We start from the raw sequence: 17,246 nt of genomic DNA, 5'->3' as shown, positions 1-17,246 counted from the left end.
ATTTTTGGGTGAAAATGCAACCTCTTAAACACTAATATTTAAAAGAAAGACAGTGTTAAAATTAATTATTTTATAATATTTTACTAGTATCTTTTTGAACATATTCCCCAGTATTTTCTCGCTGCGTATAAATTAATAAATTCAAACTACGATATACTATAAAGAACTTGGGACATGCGCTGTGTCCAGGATGCAGTGCTTTAACACAAAAAAAAGATTAAATTCAAATTTCTGCAGCAAGTCGGTCATGAAATGAGCAAAAGTCTTAATATTATTGGTACCAATAGAATATTAACGTCGGGTTAGAAAGGTCATGGGTTGATGCCAGTGTCTCATTTTTCCTAGTGTCGGCTAATTCAATATAGGATCGCGCGTATTTCGCACAAATATCCCAATATTTTCAAAGGTTTGTCGCAAATAAACTGCCTGTTGCAAAGTGCCAGTTCGTTATTAGAACGCTCTGTGGAGAGGCACGATAAAATATAGACCATCGTGCATTTTTAAAATTATTAAATACATTTAAACGTATAAACAATAAACCTAATGGTTTTCCTTATGCCTTACGCTTAAATTAATCATTTGGCAGGCAACCTTGTAGTCGCACCATAGTTTAAAGCAAATGACTATTGTGCCATCGTTGCCGGCGACGATGCATAAATGAAGCAAAACATGCTGATCTGGGTAATGTGTTCGGAATAGAATTAGTGCACTGTGAATTCGTAAGCAAAAGGAAATCATTGTAGAGACGAGGAAGTGAGGAAAGCTATCAGTTCCTATTTTCAACGTAGAAATATTAAGTGATGAAGTTTAGAATTAAGCTGAGTGCCATTGCTTCAATTTATATGAGCATGAACTTAGTAGGTGATAATGCTCCTGACCCTGCCATCTTTATTTACCAGCTGCTAACACTTTCTTTCCAAGTGTATTCCTGTGCATTGCGCTAGGTTCTGCCTGTCAGTTTCAGAAGGAAATTGGGAAGAATTATGATCTTTTAAGTCACACTAAAATTCCATATTCTGTCATATTTAATAGGCTAATTTTCTTGTATTAAAATTGTCGGAGCCCGATTATATTAAGGTACAATTTTGGCAGGGCGTATAGCGCCCTGACGTCAAATTTCTATTTACCATTGACCTTGACTATGGTTATAGTCTTTGACCTTGACTTTATTTAGCATCATGAATAATAAGGACTACCCTGATCGCAGAGCTAGTTCGCCATCTGCTGGGCAACCCTCGGTAAAACATAGGTCAACATTATCTTTCGAGCTGTGGTAGCGCGGGCTACAAGATGGTCGTTCTTAATTTACGCTGCAAAGCAACAACTAAAATACAAATTAGGTCAATATTATCTTCCTTTAAGATCTTTTTGAAAGATTGAATTTGCAAATTAAACAGCTGTATTGTGCGGTTTTTTTTCAAGAAAATCGATAGTGTAAGTATTGCAATTCAAGATCTGTAAAGTTTGCGATTGCCGGTGCTCAACTTCTTTATAATCTATAATATAATAGTTGACAACTTTTAACATTATTGTATTTTATAGAACTTATACATCAAGCTTTAATTCCTATATATTAGTTTACTTCGCGTTCACTTTCCGGAAGCCAAGCGCAGCCCGGCTTTGGTTTTATATTGTAAACAAAAGAATATAGGTGAATTAACCTTAATACGAGTTTCTGTGATATATGCAGCATGCGTGTTATTCAATTGTAGCTTTGTTCGGTATACACATCTATACGTTACTGTCGAATTTCATAAGCAGCACCGAAATGAAACTCCTGATCGAATGAGAGTCTTGAGAAAACATCCGGTGCAATAAAGCAGCGTTGCTTATGGTAGGTGTAAAGTGAAGATCTTCATTCACTTTCTTTCTCTAGTCACAGTCTTTCCAGTGAAACCCTCAGTTGTGTCTGACGTGGTTTAAATTTTCAAACTGAGCTGACTTTCAATTCGAAAGCCCATTTTGCACTGAAACGAAGTAAACGTCATTTCTTTTAAAAAATGGCGATTTGATCCTATTCGACATTGACCTTGAACTGAGTCTTTTTTTTTAGTTATTTGTCGTTTTTGCAAAAATTGCTAGATGGAGACCCGCCTTGGGATAAAGTAGGCTTGTTCGCAATTACACTCGAAATTTAAAATCTTAAGAAAGAATCAGGCTCGGCATGTTTAGGGTTTCGTGGGATCATAAAAGAGACAGGGGACGAACAGTCGTTTTCCTTTCCGGTGAGGATGTGATGGCGGTATCTGCTTTGATTTTAGTGCACATGATATTTACTGAAAGCCAATTCGTGTCATATTGCAAATATATGAATTGGAAGACGAAGTAAATTGTTACCCTACGGGCCAATAATTACTAATAGTATAAACAAAAAGAAAATAGAATATCGCATTTCTGTAGTTGCTACAACGCTAGACATGCATCGTATTGTTTCCTTAGCGGCTACGCATGAATTTTACTTATCGATTGTCGTATTTGGAGTCAGAATTGTTTGCAGAATACAATGAGATAGAATAAATATGTTTAGTACTTAATTCCATTTGATCTGCTGTCAATACACTTTAGCATAATTATTATTTTTAAATGTTAATTTGAAATGTTCAATTTATAAAAGCCGTATTAATTTTTAATGATCAAAAAAATTCCATGGACATAACTACAGATGTCGCTTAATATTTATTTCTAGGAATTCTAACGAGGACAGATATAAAAGAAAAGCGTGGTATTTACTCCAGCAATTTTCATTCAAAATTTTCTTTGACGTGTTCTAAATCGAGGGTTCGCGGTTCAAACGAAACGAGCAACGTTCTTGGGAAGCCTCAATTTTGTACAGAAATGTAATACATCAAGGGAGATAATCAATAACCTACTGAATATAACTGAAATGTGCCTATTGTAAACACGGACGCGCAACCAAATTTAGCTTCAATATTTCCACTTGCAGAAGCACATGTTAAGCACAATTCACATGTTAAGCTCGACACTATTCGAAACAAACGTGGAGACATTAAAAGGGGGTGTTTTAATTTCCAGTTCATAATGCAAACATACTTTAATACTTGCTGAAATTTTGTCAATAATGTCTTAAATAATGGAATCGAATAACACGAATTGGAATATCACAGTAATTTTACAGTAGACCCAAATTTCTTGTTCAGTTTTATAAATGCATTTGTTTTACAAAAATGCGCATTAGTCTTTTTGATGCATTAACAGATCTTTTCGGTGTTTCAAACGTCCTGTACTTGGTTAGGTGCAAAATGTATTTTCTAGACGCCCCGGTAGATAGTTTGCACAAAATGCCCACGGGTAAAATTTTGAAACACTGTTACCGCGTACCTTCGTATGCGTCGTTACTTTTTTTGTTAAAATATTTAAAATAAGATAAAATATGCAGCATGTCTGAAATGAACATAGATATCCTTGCCACAGCGGTTGAAAGAAATATTGAATTATAATGAATACTAAAAGTAATCAAGTTAAAATATGAAAAGTAGAAGGTATTTTTAATTAACATTTCCTACTTTTCTTCTGCCTGCAAATGTTACATACCACCAATTAAAATGATGCATGTCAGATAATATCGCAGATAATCTCATATCAATTTTATTAATAAATGTTAAGTAATTATGAAATGGACTGGAAAGAATCAAGGAACCGTAAAAACGTATGAAACTTTATTTAAAGCATTTTATTTCAAGCTCTATGAATTAAAAAGCCACATTTTAATCCCTTCAGGAGTATGTGGGATCCTCGGATATCTATTGCAATGTATGTCATTATAACAAGTTAAAATACTTATTTTCTGAACTGCGTACGCATCCTGTTGAATTAAGGGAGTTATGTCGGGCTAACTGCCGTAGATTAGGGTGAAGGTGCATATGGACGTGTACTTGGACATTTCAGATGTGAGTTGCAGCGGGACGGAGGCGGTTCCAGAAAAAAAAGCTGTTTCCGTTTGTCTTGTGACCGTCAAAGAACCAATCAGCAAGCGTCTTTCGTTTATCTCTGTCTGGAAGCTAAATAGGGCACAGAGAGGATCTGATCGCGCTGCTCGGAAATGTGCGAGCACAATCTGCTAAATTCAGGCTATGTCGGCTCCCTGTTAAATTTTACCAGCCCGGAGCCCTTCTACTTCGCCAATCTGCGTCCGAATGGGACTCAACTAGCAACTCTGTCGCCAGCACTCTCCTATACTCGCCGGGAGGTGTGCTCGCTCCCGTGGACTTCGAGTCCATGCGCATCGCCGCCGCAGAGCCGCGCCTTTAGCGGCTACTCTCAGTCCTACCTCAGCAACTCAGTCTCCATCAGCATCAATAAGCATGGATCAGAGAAGGCAGCAGCCGGCGAAGAGCCGAACAAATACTACTTCCAAGACAGCAGCCGCAAACTGGAAGAGAGATGTAGACACAATCAGTCTTATCCAAGTGATTCCAGCATCCCCTCTTCAGTCAACGTCAATGCTTCCAAGTATGAGTACCCAAACGTGGAAACATCTCTACATGGCTCGTCATTACATAACCAAGGCTTTGAATTGAATTCCAACTCTCCCACTGTAAATGATGGTATCAAGCAAAGTGTGAGCCTCAGTATGTCATTACAGTCACCAGTAACGCCAGTATGCAACAGATCCTCTGATGGTATAGTATCAATGCAATATTAAAACGATGATCATTTGAAAATTGAATTCTCCTTCCTTTCCAAAAGAACTACCTGCCACCTTCATGTGAAATTCATGTATTGAGCATCAAGCAGCGGTCCTGGAAACCTTGCTCTTATTACATTTAGAACAGCAGGAAAGTAACCCTGTAATTATAGAAATGACTTTAACGTGAGAATAAAGTACTCTGAAACTAAAAACATAGCAGAGATCAATGGATGATAGATCAACTTGTTTAAAATTAAATTAATCACAACATTTAAATTACAATCAAATATTTCAGTGTAAATGCTAGCTAGCACTAACATAATGTAATCGTAACTGTGTCCTGAATTTGTTACATTTTATTATCAACTTTCTATAATGTTTTTATTTTGGACTTTGTAATTGCGATTGAATTTTCTACTGAACATTAAGATACTTGAATGCCTAATATGAAGAATGTATCTGGGTCATTGATCTGATCATAGAAAAGTTTACCACGCTTCTGTCGTTATTTCTAAAGAACAGGTATCACAAAAAGTCGAAATTTTTATATTGTTTTGTCGAATTTTGAGCAACATTTCTGTAAACGGCATCAAATGAACCTTGCAACGTTAAAAAAGAGTATCGTCTGAGATAATGTAACATACTGAAAAATGAAAACGCTTTGGAATGAAAGCTGGTGAAGTGTTTCCATTGCTTCAACTTGTTTCTCTCTGTTTCCATCTGCAGGGCTGCCCTGGTGTCCAACCCAAGTGAGGTCAAGACGGAAACGTAAACCGTACACAAAACAGCAAATAGCTGAACTTGAAAATGAATTTCTGGCGAACGAGTTCATCAATCGACAGAAGAGGAAGGAATTGTCCGATAGACTGAATCTGAGCGACCAACAAGTAAAAATCTGGTTTCAAAACCGGCGTATGAAAAAGAAAAGGCTTGTAATGCGCGAACAAACACTCTCACTCTTTTAGGCCAAAGTAAAGTTCATGTGTGAGTTTCAAGGTCGCGAATTGAACTTTTAATGCTAACTAAGCTTGCTTACAGAAAGCATGTAGATCAAGAATATCCATTGTTTTAATGGATAGGTGCTCCTTTGACGTGCTGTCATATAAAACAGCAATCTTTCATTACATTGCCACTGCCACTAGTCCAGGGCGTGTTGGTTTAGTTAAACATCAGCAACATACAGGGACTGAGATGCAAACTACGAATACCTCGTGAACATTTGCCATAGCAGGAAATTATCGTAAGGCACAAATTTGACTTGTTGTGGTCTGTACTTTGCTGTTCATGGATAACGTGCCGGCCTCTTCTCATCGTCATTTTAGTTTCAAAGACATTTGTCATTGTTTTGATTCCTCCATTTGTTTAAATTTTCACATGACTCCGTTCGAGTAAAAAGCAGATATTCTGCATTTGAGAATGTAAGTACAACAGGTCATTAGAATGGAACGTTGGAATATAAATCTTAAATATGTAACTATTATGCATGCACTCTACCTATGTACATTTAGTTCTAATAAAATGAACGACGAAACATTTTTATCATTTGTATATACAGTTCATGTTTTGTAATCTTACTGTGAAGCTGGAGCTGGACAGTGGGTTAATTCTATTCTGATAAATACGCATACCAATAGGAGTGTCACATTTGATTTTCGAAAACTGTATTTCCACACTAGGCGATAACAGTGTGTGATGAATTTAATTAAATGAATCGAAATGTGCTGGTATTATTGATATTTTGTGATTGACCAATATCTTGGCGCCGAGTTGTTTTCAAAGCTCCAGCGACTTCGGTTTCATAATCCGAAGTTATTCTGCTGAAATTGCACATGAATCCTGTCCATAAAATAACAAAAATGATCAACTGCGCCAGAAATGACAAATGATAAATGAAAACACACGGGTGCGGAAACTGTTATGAAATTGTACTTTTCTTGAGTTCTTTAAAGGATCATATTGAACAAAATAAAAATAAAGAAACACACCTTACGTTTTTCTGCGATTGATTTATTGCAGTGCATTCATTCCAGTAACACGTTAATTCGCCACCTAATTTGTGAATACATTCTAATATTTAGATACTAGCGGTGAACGCATTGATACACACCGTGCTTCGCTTAGAGCATTGGAAATTTAAATTACCATTTAGAAACATTTGAGAGGATGGAGTTTTGTAAGCAATAGCTATAAACGGTCGCATCATTATTCAACTAATATTGTCTCAATATCATGTACCCAACCACTGTTTGTCAATTTTCTATACGAGATATGCAAACTAGCAGTTTGCCGATCTAATTGGAATTTAGCTGTATAAAATCTCGAGTAACTGGAAATTCCAAGCTTGGAGAACAACAACATTTAAGGAGATTATACCTACACGAACATTAAGTGCTTTAGGTTATGTTCTGGTATTAAAGCAAGGCCGCTGCAACAATAGAAAGCACACAGTGCAGAGACATCCTGGGGATAGCTATTTTTATTCAGCTGAAGTTTGATTTTGCAGCGTGTTATTTATCGCTAGCTTCAGCCCCGTTACTATTTTCACTTAGGGCTCACGTCTATTTTAATCGACAGGATATGTGCCCCCGCCAGCTAAGGCGTTTCTATCAGTTTATAATAATTCAAATTCTTCATCGCCAGAGTGCAAAAGATTTAAGGCAGGCTTTCACAAACGGTTATGAAATGAAATAATCTCTTTGCTGCATTTGAATATGATTCCATACGGGTGTAGGTCGCCATGCATCTATTTCACTTAAAACGAGAATACGACTTCTTTCCTGTCACACAGATTGACTACGATTCAAATTGCGCCTGTTTTTTTTTTCTCATGGAACAGTTCGAAACTTTGGCAATAGTGTTTGATTTTTCGAAAACGGAATCAAGGGATATCAACCCCTTTCCATAAATATTATTACGACATTCCTTTCATGACAAAGCCATGCTCGGGTCCTCCTAAGTTAATTTCTTTTCTACTTTGGCGGTTTCAAGTATGGTGAATGCTTAATCAATTCAAAAATCTTAAATTGTGTTTTGATATGAATATGTTCGTTTGTTAAAATGTAGTTTGATGGAAATGCACTTTACATTTGAGCTCGGCAGCTATGAGAAGATGTGACCGACAATGAATGAGTTGCAGTCATTTCGCGTCTCATTCGAGCAACTCAGGACGTGGGTGGGCAGGAACAGCCATTATTTCTAACCCCGCCATTTCTCTGGACTCCTATTAATTAAACATGCACTGTGCGATTTCATGAACCTCTTAAGACGTTTTATTGAAATATATCAATGCAAATAAACGTTCTCTGATAAAATGTGGCTAGCTATTCAATTCTGGACGTATTGCCAAGTACCTGCTTAGAATTAATCAGCAAAGTTTCATGGCCTTAAATATAACAGTTCATAACATCGGCCATTAGAATTTGGGCGATGTTATGAAATTTAAAGACTTTTTTCAGGCAAGTTATTATGATGCGCTACAACAATACGCACATATTTTAATTATTGAGTAACATTAATTTGATTCGAATTTAACATTCAATTATTTGCTAGTTTGAAAGCAACATTTCATCTCCCTTGTCTCCGGGCTTTGTGTTTGTTTCAAGTCAATGAAATGCATGTAAAGATATGCAACCCAGAGGCTTCGAACTATCATTTTTGCATAGTTAGAATTATGGTAACAGGGAGAAATATTACTATGATTGTCGAACCGTTTTACATTTCAAAAAGGCAGGTGCGACGTGAAAACCTTGAAACCAGATAACATTGAAGTGAATGAGCTTCCATTACAATTGGATGTAAAATATGGATTTCAATGATCAAAGGTTCGTTTCAATCGGCTTGTAAACTTTTACATGAGATTGCATGAATCTTTAGCAAAAATGTAAGGAAAAAACGATTGCATGAAGAAGTTTTCAATTTTAGAGAGTTGGATAGAATTAACGTGAATGTGTACTTCCAGCCCATTTAATTTGGGGAGCTTGTGGAGGCACTGCGACCTAATAAAACACTGCGTAGCTCTGCAGTATGGGCTGGTAAGTCTGGAGGAGCTTCTACCAAACACGAGAAGGACACCCTCAAGCGCCACGTTAAAAACAATAATGCGAATCAAATGCAGTCATCAATTCGTCTGAAGTCAAGAATGCCCGCCCATTCTTGAGAAGGTCTTATGCATTTTCTTGGACATTTGTCAATACGTAAGTTTTATTTCAAAATCTATAATGCTATGCACCCGGTAATATTGAAATTTTAGCGTTATCAGCGCGATTACATTTCTAACTCAGTTGTGAACTTAGACTATCCTGATAATCCAGCGTTTCGGCATTGTCAGTTGCCTTTCAAATTGAATAAGTAACGGACCAAGTTCAGAATCACTCTGTTCTTCCAACGGCTGCTGTTTTATTTTCGGATGATGAAATCTGAGCCTGGTGCTGAATTTCTGTTTTTTTACCCCTTACTAATTTTACGGCGAGTGCAAATACATGTGGCACATCATTCCAGAGAGATATTTACATTAATTTGTTTGATAATTGTGAGTAAAAGTAATCACTCCAAAATTAAAACGTACTACTGTAACAAAGCGATCGTCTCGGCAGAAGTCTGAGCCAGAGCTTTGGAAATTCGTCCGACATTACGTTGAAATCGTTCAGAATCTCTTTTTCATCTCACTTTTATGGGTCAGTCTGCCAGACGGTGTCTGTACATGTTCTCCAGATACTGGGGGCGCCATAACAAAGTTAAGGTCAAGTTAGTGTCTCTTTTTAGATTGCACAAGTCTAACATACCTACTGATCGTGGACTTTGCTTGACTAATGAGTTTTTTTCACATTCGAAATACTTAATGTTGCGTGCAGTTAGACAAAAACACAAAGAAGACGCTAATATTTTGCCTGGAACGTCAACGTGAAACAACAACTGGTCGACTTGAAGAATTGCGTAAGAGAAAAATACGCCTACCAAACTTTCCTCGAACATCGCCTTTTGTTCCATGTAAGAGAGTGACGATGCTAATTTATAAACTGTAAACCTCTTAGCTTGGTATGCCAGACTCGCCTCTGGTTCTTTGTCGATGTTAAGCAGCTTGTTAGGTATTTGTCCTCATTTAGTATTCAATACAGGCCGAACTGGTCATCTGAACACGAGATGAGAACAAAGGACACTTTTAATTCCTTTTCTCTTTTACAGCTTTTGCCACAGTACTGAACCGGATCTTTTAACACGTTGACTAATGTTATTTAATTGGCCAGTTCGTACTAGCTTAGAAATGAGTTGGAGACCATTGCCGGCACATTTCATCTTTACAACCATTATATGGAACAATGAAAGTCAAATTATGACCGGAGCATACCTCAGCGAATTCCATGAAAACAACACACAACGATATTATTATTTTTTGTACAAAGGGAATATACATTCAAGAAGACATTTCTTTAAACATGTGTTAATACATAAGTATAGATGAATATATAAACTATGTGTTTCTCATTTCAAATCATTGTGTAGGAATGATACTCGGCAAGCGGCCCTCGTTTCAATGTAACTTCACTGCATGTTGCGGTCTAAGTGATCAGAGGGGACATGATAATCAACTCAGTTTAATTTAAGATTAACTACTATCGTTATGTTACAAGAAACAAAGACAATAATGTGTTTTTCGACCTCAACGACTGATGTAATACGATTTCATATACTTTATATGAACAGCCACTGGATGTCGCATTTTATAAATGCGGCTGTAAGGTTCAAGCAAGAATAAACAAATCGAAGCTCAATGCATCTGTGGTTTCCAAATTTTAATTTGAATTAAAACTTTAGAAAAAAATATTCTACCAAGCAATTATTCCGTTTAGAATCAATGATATTTACGTTTTCATTGTATTTTCATCTGGGTTTATCCTCAGAGTACTCCAGTTGATTACAACAGAATTTCGAACTAATTGGCAAATAGATATAATATAAACCGTGTATTTGGAACTGACCAAAAGAAAAAGCGATTAGAAACATCCATCCTGCTTGGTCGTGCGCGATAAATGTTATGATAGATAATGACAAGCATTTAACGAGTTAATAAACGTAAATTAGAACATGAGTAGATATTCTCTCTAATTATTTTTCTCTCAGCGCACCTTTTCCCTCTTTAAATCAATTCGCATTTAACAGTTACACTTAAGTATTCGCTTCGATGTCCTTCGCTTGACTGGCCTTCACTTAAAGGACAGAAGACAATTTTCATTTGCAGATTCAAGCACTTTTCTTTCATCCAAATCAACCTCTTGGTTGGTAGGTTGCATATACTAGGCTCTGTAAATGGGAAAGAATACGGATTAACAAAACAAATTGCTAGTTTTAATTCCCGGCCTACAAAAAGCCATTTCCAGCTTCTGCGTGGAACTTCCATCGGTGGGTTTTAACCACGAATATGACGAGATGAAATTGCAGTAAAGATTTTACGCAATGATCAAGCCTGATGTTTTAGAAATGGTCACAGTGTTGCGGCAAGGAATAATCTTAATATTATGGCGCAACCATTCTGAAATAATTATAAAGTGTTGCCGCAGTCCACAAAGCAACAAACTTCAAAATCTGATTCAGTTCACATATTTATGATTCATAGCTAACAAAACTCTAAAATGATCGGGTCATTGGATGGTCATTTTGTGCGATATAAGCTACAGCATCTATAACCCCTATTCTAAATATCTGATAAATCTAAGCTCAACAGTAGATAACGATTTTATTATTTGTTAAACTCGATTTTACCCATGAAAAACACGCCTTTCGAAATAAAAAATGAAAAAATGCCGGTATTGTCTGTCGCTATAATAGACATTTTTCACTTAATCTCTTACCATGAGACACATGTCGAAAATTCTATTACCACGCCAACCTGATCACGCAGTTGAGTTTAAACTGTGTATTGTGCATTTGTGAACGGCCAAAATCCAGCTTGGAAATCTTCTTAGTTAGTTGTGACAGATTATTGTTTTTGCATTTTAAAAATATCAGAATCTGCATTGGCCCTATTTGGTAGAACGTGACCTCAACAGTTAATGAAACATCGCAGATGTTTTTGAAGTTTCCAAATATAGAAAGGTATCTGTGACAGACTGTGGTGTGTAAATTAAATTATTTTGTTACAGTGTTTGCTTTATCCTTGGTCACAAGGCAAATCTTTGGCACTACGAGTTAAACGAGCTACCTAGCCGACACTGAAAGCCGATAGGTTAATTTCGAGAGTAATACCTTCGAGTTGCAAAGGATGGATCTTAATGACCAAAACTGATCTATGGTAATTCCGACAGTGGATCACATGACTCGTTTGCCCTTAGAATCAATCAGGATGAATTGCACGTCAGCTTGCGTTTCCAATTTTTTTCTTTCGCGGACCCTGTTCGTCGGTTTTTAGAGGAGAATACATGGAGCATGTTTAACATCATCGATCCTGATCATTTGGGCTCGCAACTCCGAAAACAAAATATGACAGAGTTTGAAGACCGTGGTAGCTGCGCCTCCAGCATGTATTTGCCCAGCTGCACGTACTATGTTTCAGCCCCAGATTTCTCGTCAGTATCAACATTTTTACCGCAGAGCACTACTTGCCAAATGACATTTCCTTACTCCTCTAATTTAACCCAAGTTCAACCTGTCCGAGAGGTGTCGTTCAGAGATTACGGGTTAGAACATTCAACTAAATGGCATTATAGGAGCAATTATGGCCCTTACTGTTCTGCAGAAGAAATAATGCATAGGGACTATATCCAACCACCGACCAGGACGGGAATGCTGTTTAAAAATGATCCTGTATACAGCCAGCGTGCAGGCTCAAATCCATCTTGCAATTTCTACACGGCGGTGGGGAGGAATGGAATACTTCCTCAAGGCTTTGATCAGTTTTTTGAGACAGCTTATGGGATTTCTGACTGCTCCAACTATGAACAGTTAAGCGAAAAGTCTGGGTCGATGCACAAGACCATCACAGCATCTGACAAATTTTCTTCCGGCCAGGAGAAAGAAAGTACAACCGGAAAAAACACCGTCGAGTCCTCCAGTAACATCGGGGCCGAGAAAAGCAGCCTATCTGGTAAGTGCCGTATGAACGCGGGGTTGGAATACAGGGCCAACACATTTTGTCTCACAGATTTTATGTGAAATTTTATAAGCAGACGAAGGATTTTATATACCCTATAAGATCTGTTTTAAAGTTGTAAAGACTGTTTACGACGGGAAATCGGTTTAGGTGGGCTTCGTGAATATGAAAAATCACCAATTGTCCATTTTACCCTTATAAAACGATTTCGGTAATATCATTGCGATTTGACCAAAGAGTTTATTTCGCGCTTCAATTGATTACTAGTGCATTTTTGTTCCATACTAACAAGGCGTGGTTGCATTTATGTGTCTCCTCCTGTTATTGCCGCTTTCAATGGAAATATAACGGAAATCAAACTTCAGAAAGTGGAAGCATAATTAAGTGCATTCATTTAAAAAAATGTATCAGATAATAAATATTGAAATCAGGACGTAATAGATATGTTGAACTATGAGCATTATGTACATCCTTTGGTATCGAATTTAAGTGCAAGAGTTTAAGAGCACGTCTGTTTGGATATGGTCGTTTGTAACGTTATATTTAAAACCTACTTCCATCAGGCCCCCTGCGATGCAGAAAGAAGAGATGCCCTTATACCAAATACCAAATCCGGGAACTTGAACGAGAATTTTTCTTCAACGTTTACATAAACAAAGAAAAACGCTTACAGTTATCGAGAATGTTAAATCTTACCGATCGACAAGTCAAAATTTGGTTCCAGAATCGAAGAATGAAAGAAAAGAAACTCAGCAGAGACCGGCTGCACTTTTTTACTGCCAATCCTTTATTGTGACTGCGATACAATTTACTCTGTGGATTATCTTCCAGCAATTCCCCTTTGCCTTAGTCAATATTTATTTACAGAAGGAGTGACTGCAAGGATGAGAGGATAATTTTGATGTTCTTACGCGGAGAAAAAAAAACTGTCCTTACTACGATCGATGTAACTTCGGATCTAAGGTGACACGGTTGTGCGGGAACCATGGCCGTAACGTGTGTTAGAGAACATTCTTACCTCAGTATTTGGGTTATTCAGTTCCAACCGAAGAATTTAAACAATAAACCGGGGTAACAGAGGGCTGGAATGGAGAAATCTTTCGTTCAAAGCGATAGGTCAATCAGATAATATAGTATTTTTTATTTGCGTTATAGTCATTGTGCAGCTAGACTAACCATACTCGTTCAAGCTGTGTGTATCCTCATTAAAAATCCATATTTATTAGTTTACTTTTTCCATTGTATTTCTTTAAGTAATTAAACAAAACTATAGCTAGCGATGTCTAACGCTGTTATAATGATAATTTTGTTTTAAGGTTACAAGCTAATTGACATATCATGGTAAATGCATGTGTTAAAATGTGTTTTGTCTCAAATGAATAAAAGCCTTATAAAAAATCTTATCAATAAAGCTTTTTTAATGAATATATGGCTAGAGTGTGCTAAACAGTCTTACCGTAGGGCCTCAAGTTGTCCCAGGAAAAAAAGCAAATATTGTTTATCTCTGCAATACAGTACAGTACAATTTGTTGCAAAGGCCAAAGTTATGCGGTTGTTGGCAATCTGAAATATACCAGATGGTGCCTGAAATGCTGGGCCTTTCCAGCATTCTTAATTGTTTATTTTGCAAATTAATGTCCGGCTCATAGATTGCGCCTTTCTGCGAATGGTTTTGTTTAAAATGAAAAGCAGAATATTTACTTTGTGTTTTGCCCGTAAACATGATCGTTAATTACAATTTTTGTATCCATAATTGGATTAAATGTGTTTTGGTCTAGGAATGAACTGACAAATTTCATTTTCTTGTACAGAACGTCAACAGCAAAGCATTTTAAAAAAGAAGCTGAATCCTAATTTGAGGTGCATTTAAATGTATAAACACATCAGTGTCTCAGTGACAAAGAAGTGAGCAAGACTTCTCAAAACTTTTACGTTTTCTTTCGAAAAGGACTTGCCAAGTTTCCGTGCCGCATGACATAGCATTGCTGTTTACAAAACCTTGAACTGTCTAGACAACATCGTAAAGTTGACCGCTCTAACCAGCTTAATGGCGACTTATTACACCTTCTACTCACGAAGGAAAGGTCCCGCACGACATAGCAAACAAAAGAAAAGAAAGTAATCAAAGAAAATAGATTTAAAAAGAAGGAAAACACAAAAGCAATTGAGTTTATAACGTCCATCATATGAAAAAGTTTTTTTTTAAAAAGCTGGATCTCAGATAAGATCCATCAAACCTATTGGTTGGACTTAATTCAAATTCGAATGAAACTGAAAAAGTCGCATCTGCTCGTGGGTATGTTGAAGTATGTTTCGAAAAGAGAATTCGTATAATGTTGCCTTTGAACTTCTATAATGTCAAGGTCGTCACCTTTAACCTTTTGGAAGACAGAGGCGCCTGGTGGCTGTTGGGTTGTTCTTACAGCTTCCCTCCTAAAGACAAAAGCTTCAACATGTTACTATACCATGTTATACTAAAATGCGCATGTTGAAGGCTACAAAAAGATCAACGTGAAAAATCAGTTTTCCTTATCTCTATTGTAGATGAGTAGTTGTGCTTTCGAAAAGTTACATTCAATAATACACACTTAAGTTTTTTGTGTAACATTATTCAATACGAAGGTTCCTTTGTCCTTCTATGCTTAGCCGTTAAGAGCAGCATCTTTCCATATAGGCTATTCTCATGCAGGCTGAACTGGTCAAAAATCTTCATCATGCGTCCACACACTATACCAACCAGCCACGAGTGTTTCGGTTTCCATGGAAATGTGGGAGAATATAATTTACGTTTCAATAGAATTTCCGCAGCAATCATTGCCATTCTACTTTCTCTGTATCTATATAACACACGGTACCGTTCTAAGCATAATTTTACCATCTGAATATCTTACTTAAATTGCTATAACATATATAATTTGATTAGGGTCATTAAAAAATGTCAAAACAGCGAGGCCAGTTTACAATGATTGCCAGGACAGTTAATTCTGCAAATGGCCACACGGCGGCGCGCTGTAGCTCTACGGTTAAGTCCAGACCACCAATATATTGATAACGGCTTTCGGGGATGAATAGGAAATTAACTGAAATTAATTAATGTCAGTATTCCAACTGATTAAGTTATCCTTGTTTCTGTCATATATCTGGAACATCGTGTCGAAGTTTGGGATTAAATGCAAGTCGGTTCAGTGCAATCGTAAGTTTGCTTACTGTTGGCGTCAAAAATTAAGGCGTAACTTTTTGCATCGTAGTGAGTCCCGAATAAATAAAACCAATTTACCAATTGCATTATTTGGAAAGGTTTATTAACTTTCACTCGGTATATTCGCTTAAGTTTGTTGATCGGAGTTATTGAGCGAAGTTACAATGTAATGGCACAGAGCCAAACGCAAACATGCAACACAAGGAACATATCCGAGTTGATACATTATTCTCGCACAATTTGGCTAAAGTACTGAACTGACGAGAATATAGTGGCCAACTGTGAATAAACTAGCCTTTCCACAATCAGGGAGTTAACTCTTCTTCTGAAACTTCCTTTTGGACAAATAGGACATGTAAATCAAAATAACTTATTGATTAAGCAAGCATTAATAGCGTTGGGACATTATTCTCGCAAAGAGAATGCGGAAAAGAACGGAGAGGATAGAATGCCATTAGGTTAGAAAATTATGCGAAACCATGTAACAATAAGTGAAAATGATAAAATCAAACAGCCAACGTTATAAAAATGACTAAACAGTTACGTTTACTTTCTGGCGATATGGTCGATTTAAATGGCAGCACAGTATCTGAATCATCTCCTTCTCAATACCGCATTCCTCCTTGTAACGTCTGCACAATCCAGACAGTTTTAGCGGGGTTTTGAAATGAATAATGCTGGATAGTCAAGCAATATTTCAGGCAATACATTTCATCTCGATACTGACTTGGGTTCACCACTGATTTCCAATTCTTAAAATGACAAAGGAACACTGTTTACATTCTTGCTGTCTGTTAAATTGCTACCTTCTTTTGTAGAAGCGAAAAATGGAATCTTTAAGGAGTGTCTACTTCAAGGAAAAAATCAATAACGACAGCATTTTCTCAGAACTGGCAACAAGAAATATCTGGCGGCAATTTTCTATGAACAATTAAAGTGGAATAAAAAAAAGTATCATTTCCCAGTCTAATGGTAGGGTATCCATCCTCCTTTTGTTCCACATTCACAGTGATTGTTGAGTTGTTACAGAATACGTAATCAGCAGAATATTCATTTCTCTTTTATGATGAGTTGTTTTTAGCATTTTGCAATAATTCTTCTGTGCGGCAGGAAATAATGCGTAATGTCCTGTAAAACAGACTGAATGCTTTCTAAATTGTCAAAGCGGTTGATCGCAGTACCCGTGATAGTCACTATTTCCCGTTCCAACGCTATTAATGCTTGCTTAATCAATAAGTTATTTTGATTTACATGTCCTATTTGTCCAAAAGGAAGTTTCAGAAGAAGAGTTAACTCCCTGATTGTGGAAAGGCTAG

At 36.9% G+C, this 17,246-nt stretch overlaps 2 protein-coding genes and 1 long non-coding RNA gene across 3 annotated transcripts; 2 read left to right on the top strand and 1 right to left on the bottom strand.

Moving 5' to 3' along the window:
- Positions 1-4,020: 4,020 nt before the first annotated feature.
- LOC140482147 (homeobox protein Hox-D12) lies at positions 4,021-6,637 on the top strand. Its single transcript, XM_072579157.1, has 2 exons — positions 4,021-4,640; positions 5,375-6,637. Exons 1-2 carry the CDS (start codon positions 4,061-4,063, stop codon positions 5,611-5,613), a joined length of 819 nt encoding a protein of 272 aa, XP_072435258.1. The 5' UTR covers positions 4,021-4,060; the 3' UTR covers positions 5,614-6,637.
- A 2,569-nt stretch (positions 6,638-9,206) lies between these two features.
- Positions 9,207-14,134, top strand: hoxd11a (homeobox D11a). The gene is made up of 3 exons (XM_072579160.1): positions 9,207-9,634; positions 11,785-12,725; positions 13,295-14,134. The coding sequence occupies exons 2-3, from the start codon at positions 12,068-12,070 to the stop codon at positions 13,525-13,527; spliced, it is 891 nt and encodes a 296-aa protein (XP_072435261.1). The 5' UTR covers positions 9,207-9,634; positions 11,785-12,067; the 3' UTR covers positions 13,528-14,134.
- Positions 10,425-14,089, bottom strand: LOC140482155 (uncharacterized). Its single transcript, XR_011961673.1, has 2 exons — positions 11,494-14,089; positions 10,425-10,945 (listed from the first exon to the last, which is right to left on the bottom strand). It is a non-coding gene; the product is annotated as an uncharacterized lncRNA (long non-coding RNA).
- Positions 14,135-17,246: the final 3,112 nt, after the last annotated feature.

This window comes from Chiloscyllium punctatum, chromosome 10 (genome assembly GCF_047496795.1).
Source record: "Chiloscyllium punctatum isolate Juve2018m chromosome 10, sChiPun1.3, whole genome shotgun sequence".
Classification (NCBI taxonomy): Eukaryota; Metazoa; Chordata; class Chondrichthyes; order Orectolobiformes; family Hemiscylliidae; genus Chiloscyllium; species Chiloscyllium punctatum.
This window is presented reverse-complemented; position numbering and strand designations above follow the sequence as displayed.

Coding starts and splice junctions, on each gene's coding strand:
- LOC140482147 (XM_072579157.1), top strand. CDS start 4,061: ATGTGCGAGCACAATCTGCTAAATTCAGGCTATGTCGGCTCCCTGTTA. Junction 4,641..5,374: donor ATGCAACAGATCCTCTGATG/GTATAGTATCAA, acceptor TTCCATCTGCAG/GGCTGCCCTGGTGTCCAACC.
- hoxd11a (XM_072579160.1), top strand. CDS start 12,068: ATGTTTAACATCATCGATCCTGATCATTTGGGCTCGCAACTCCGAAAA. Junction 12,726..13,294: donor CGAGAAAAGCAGCCTATCTG/GTAAGTGCCGTA, acceptor TACTTCCATCAG/GCCCCCTGCGATGCAGAAAG.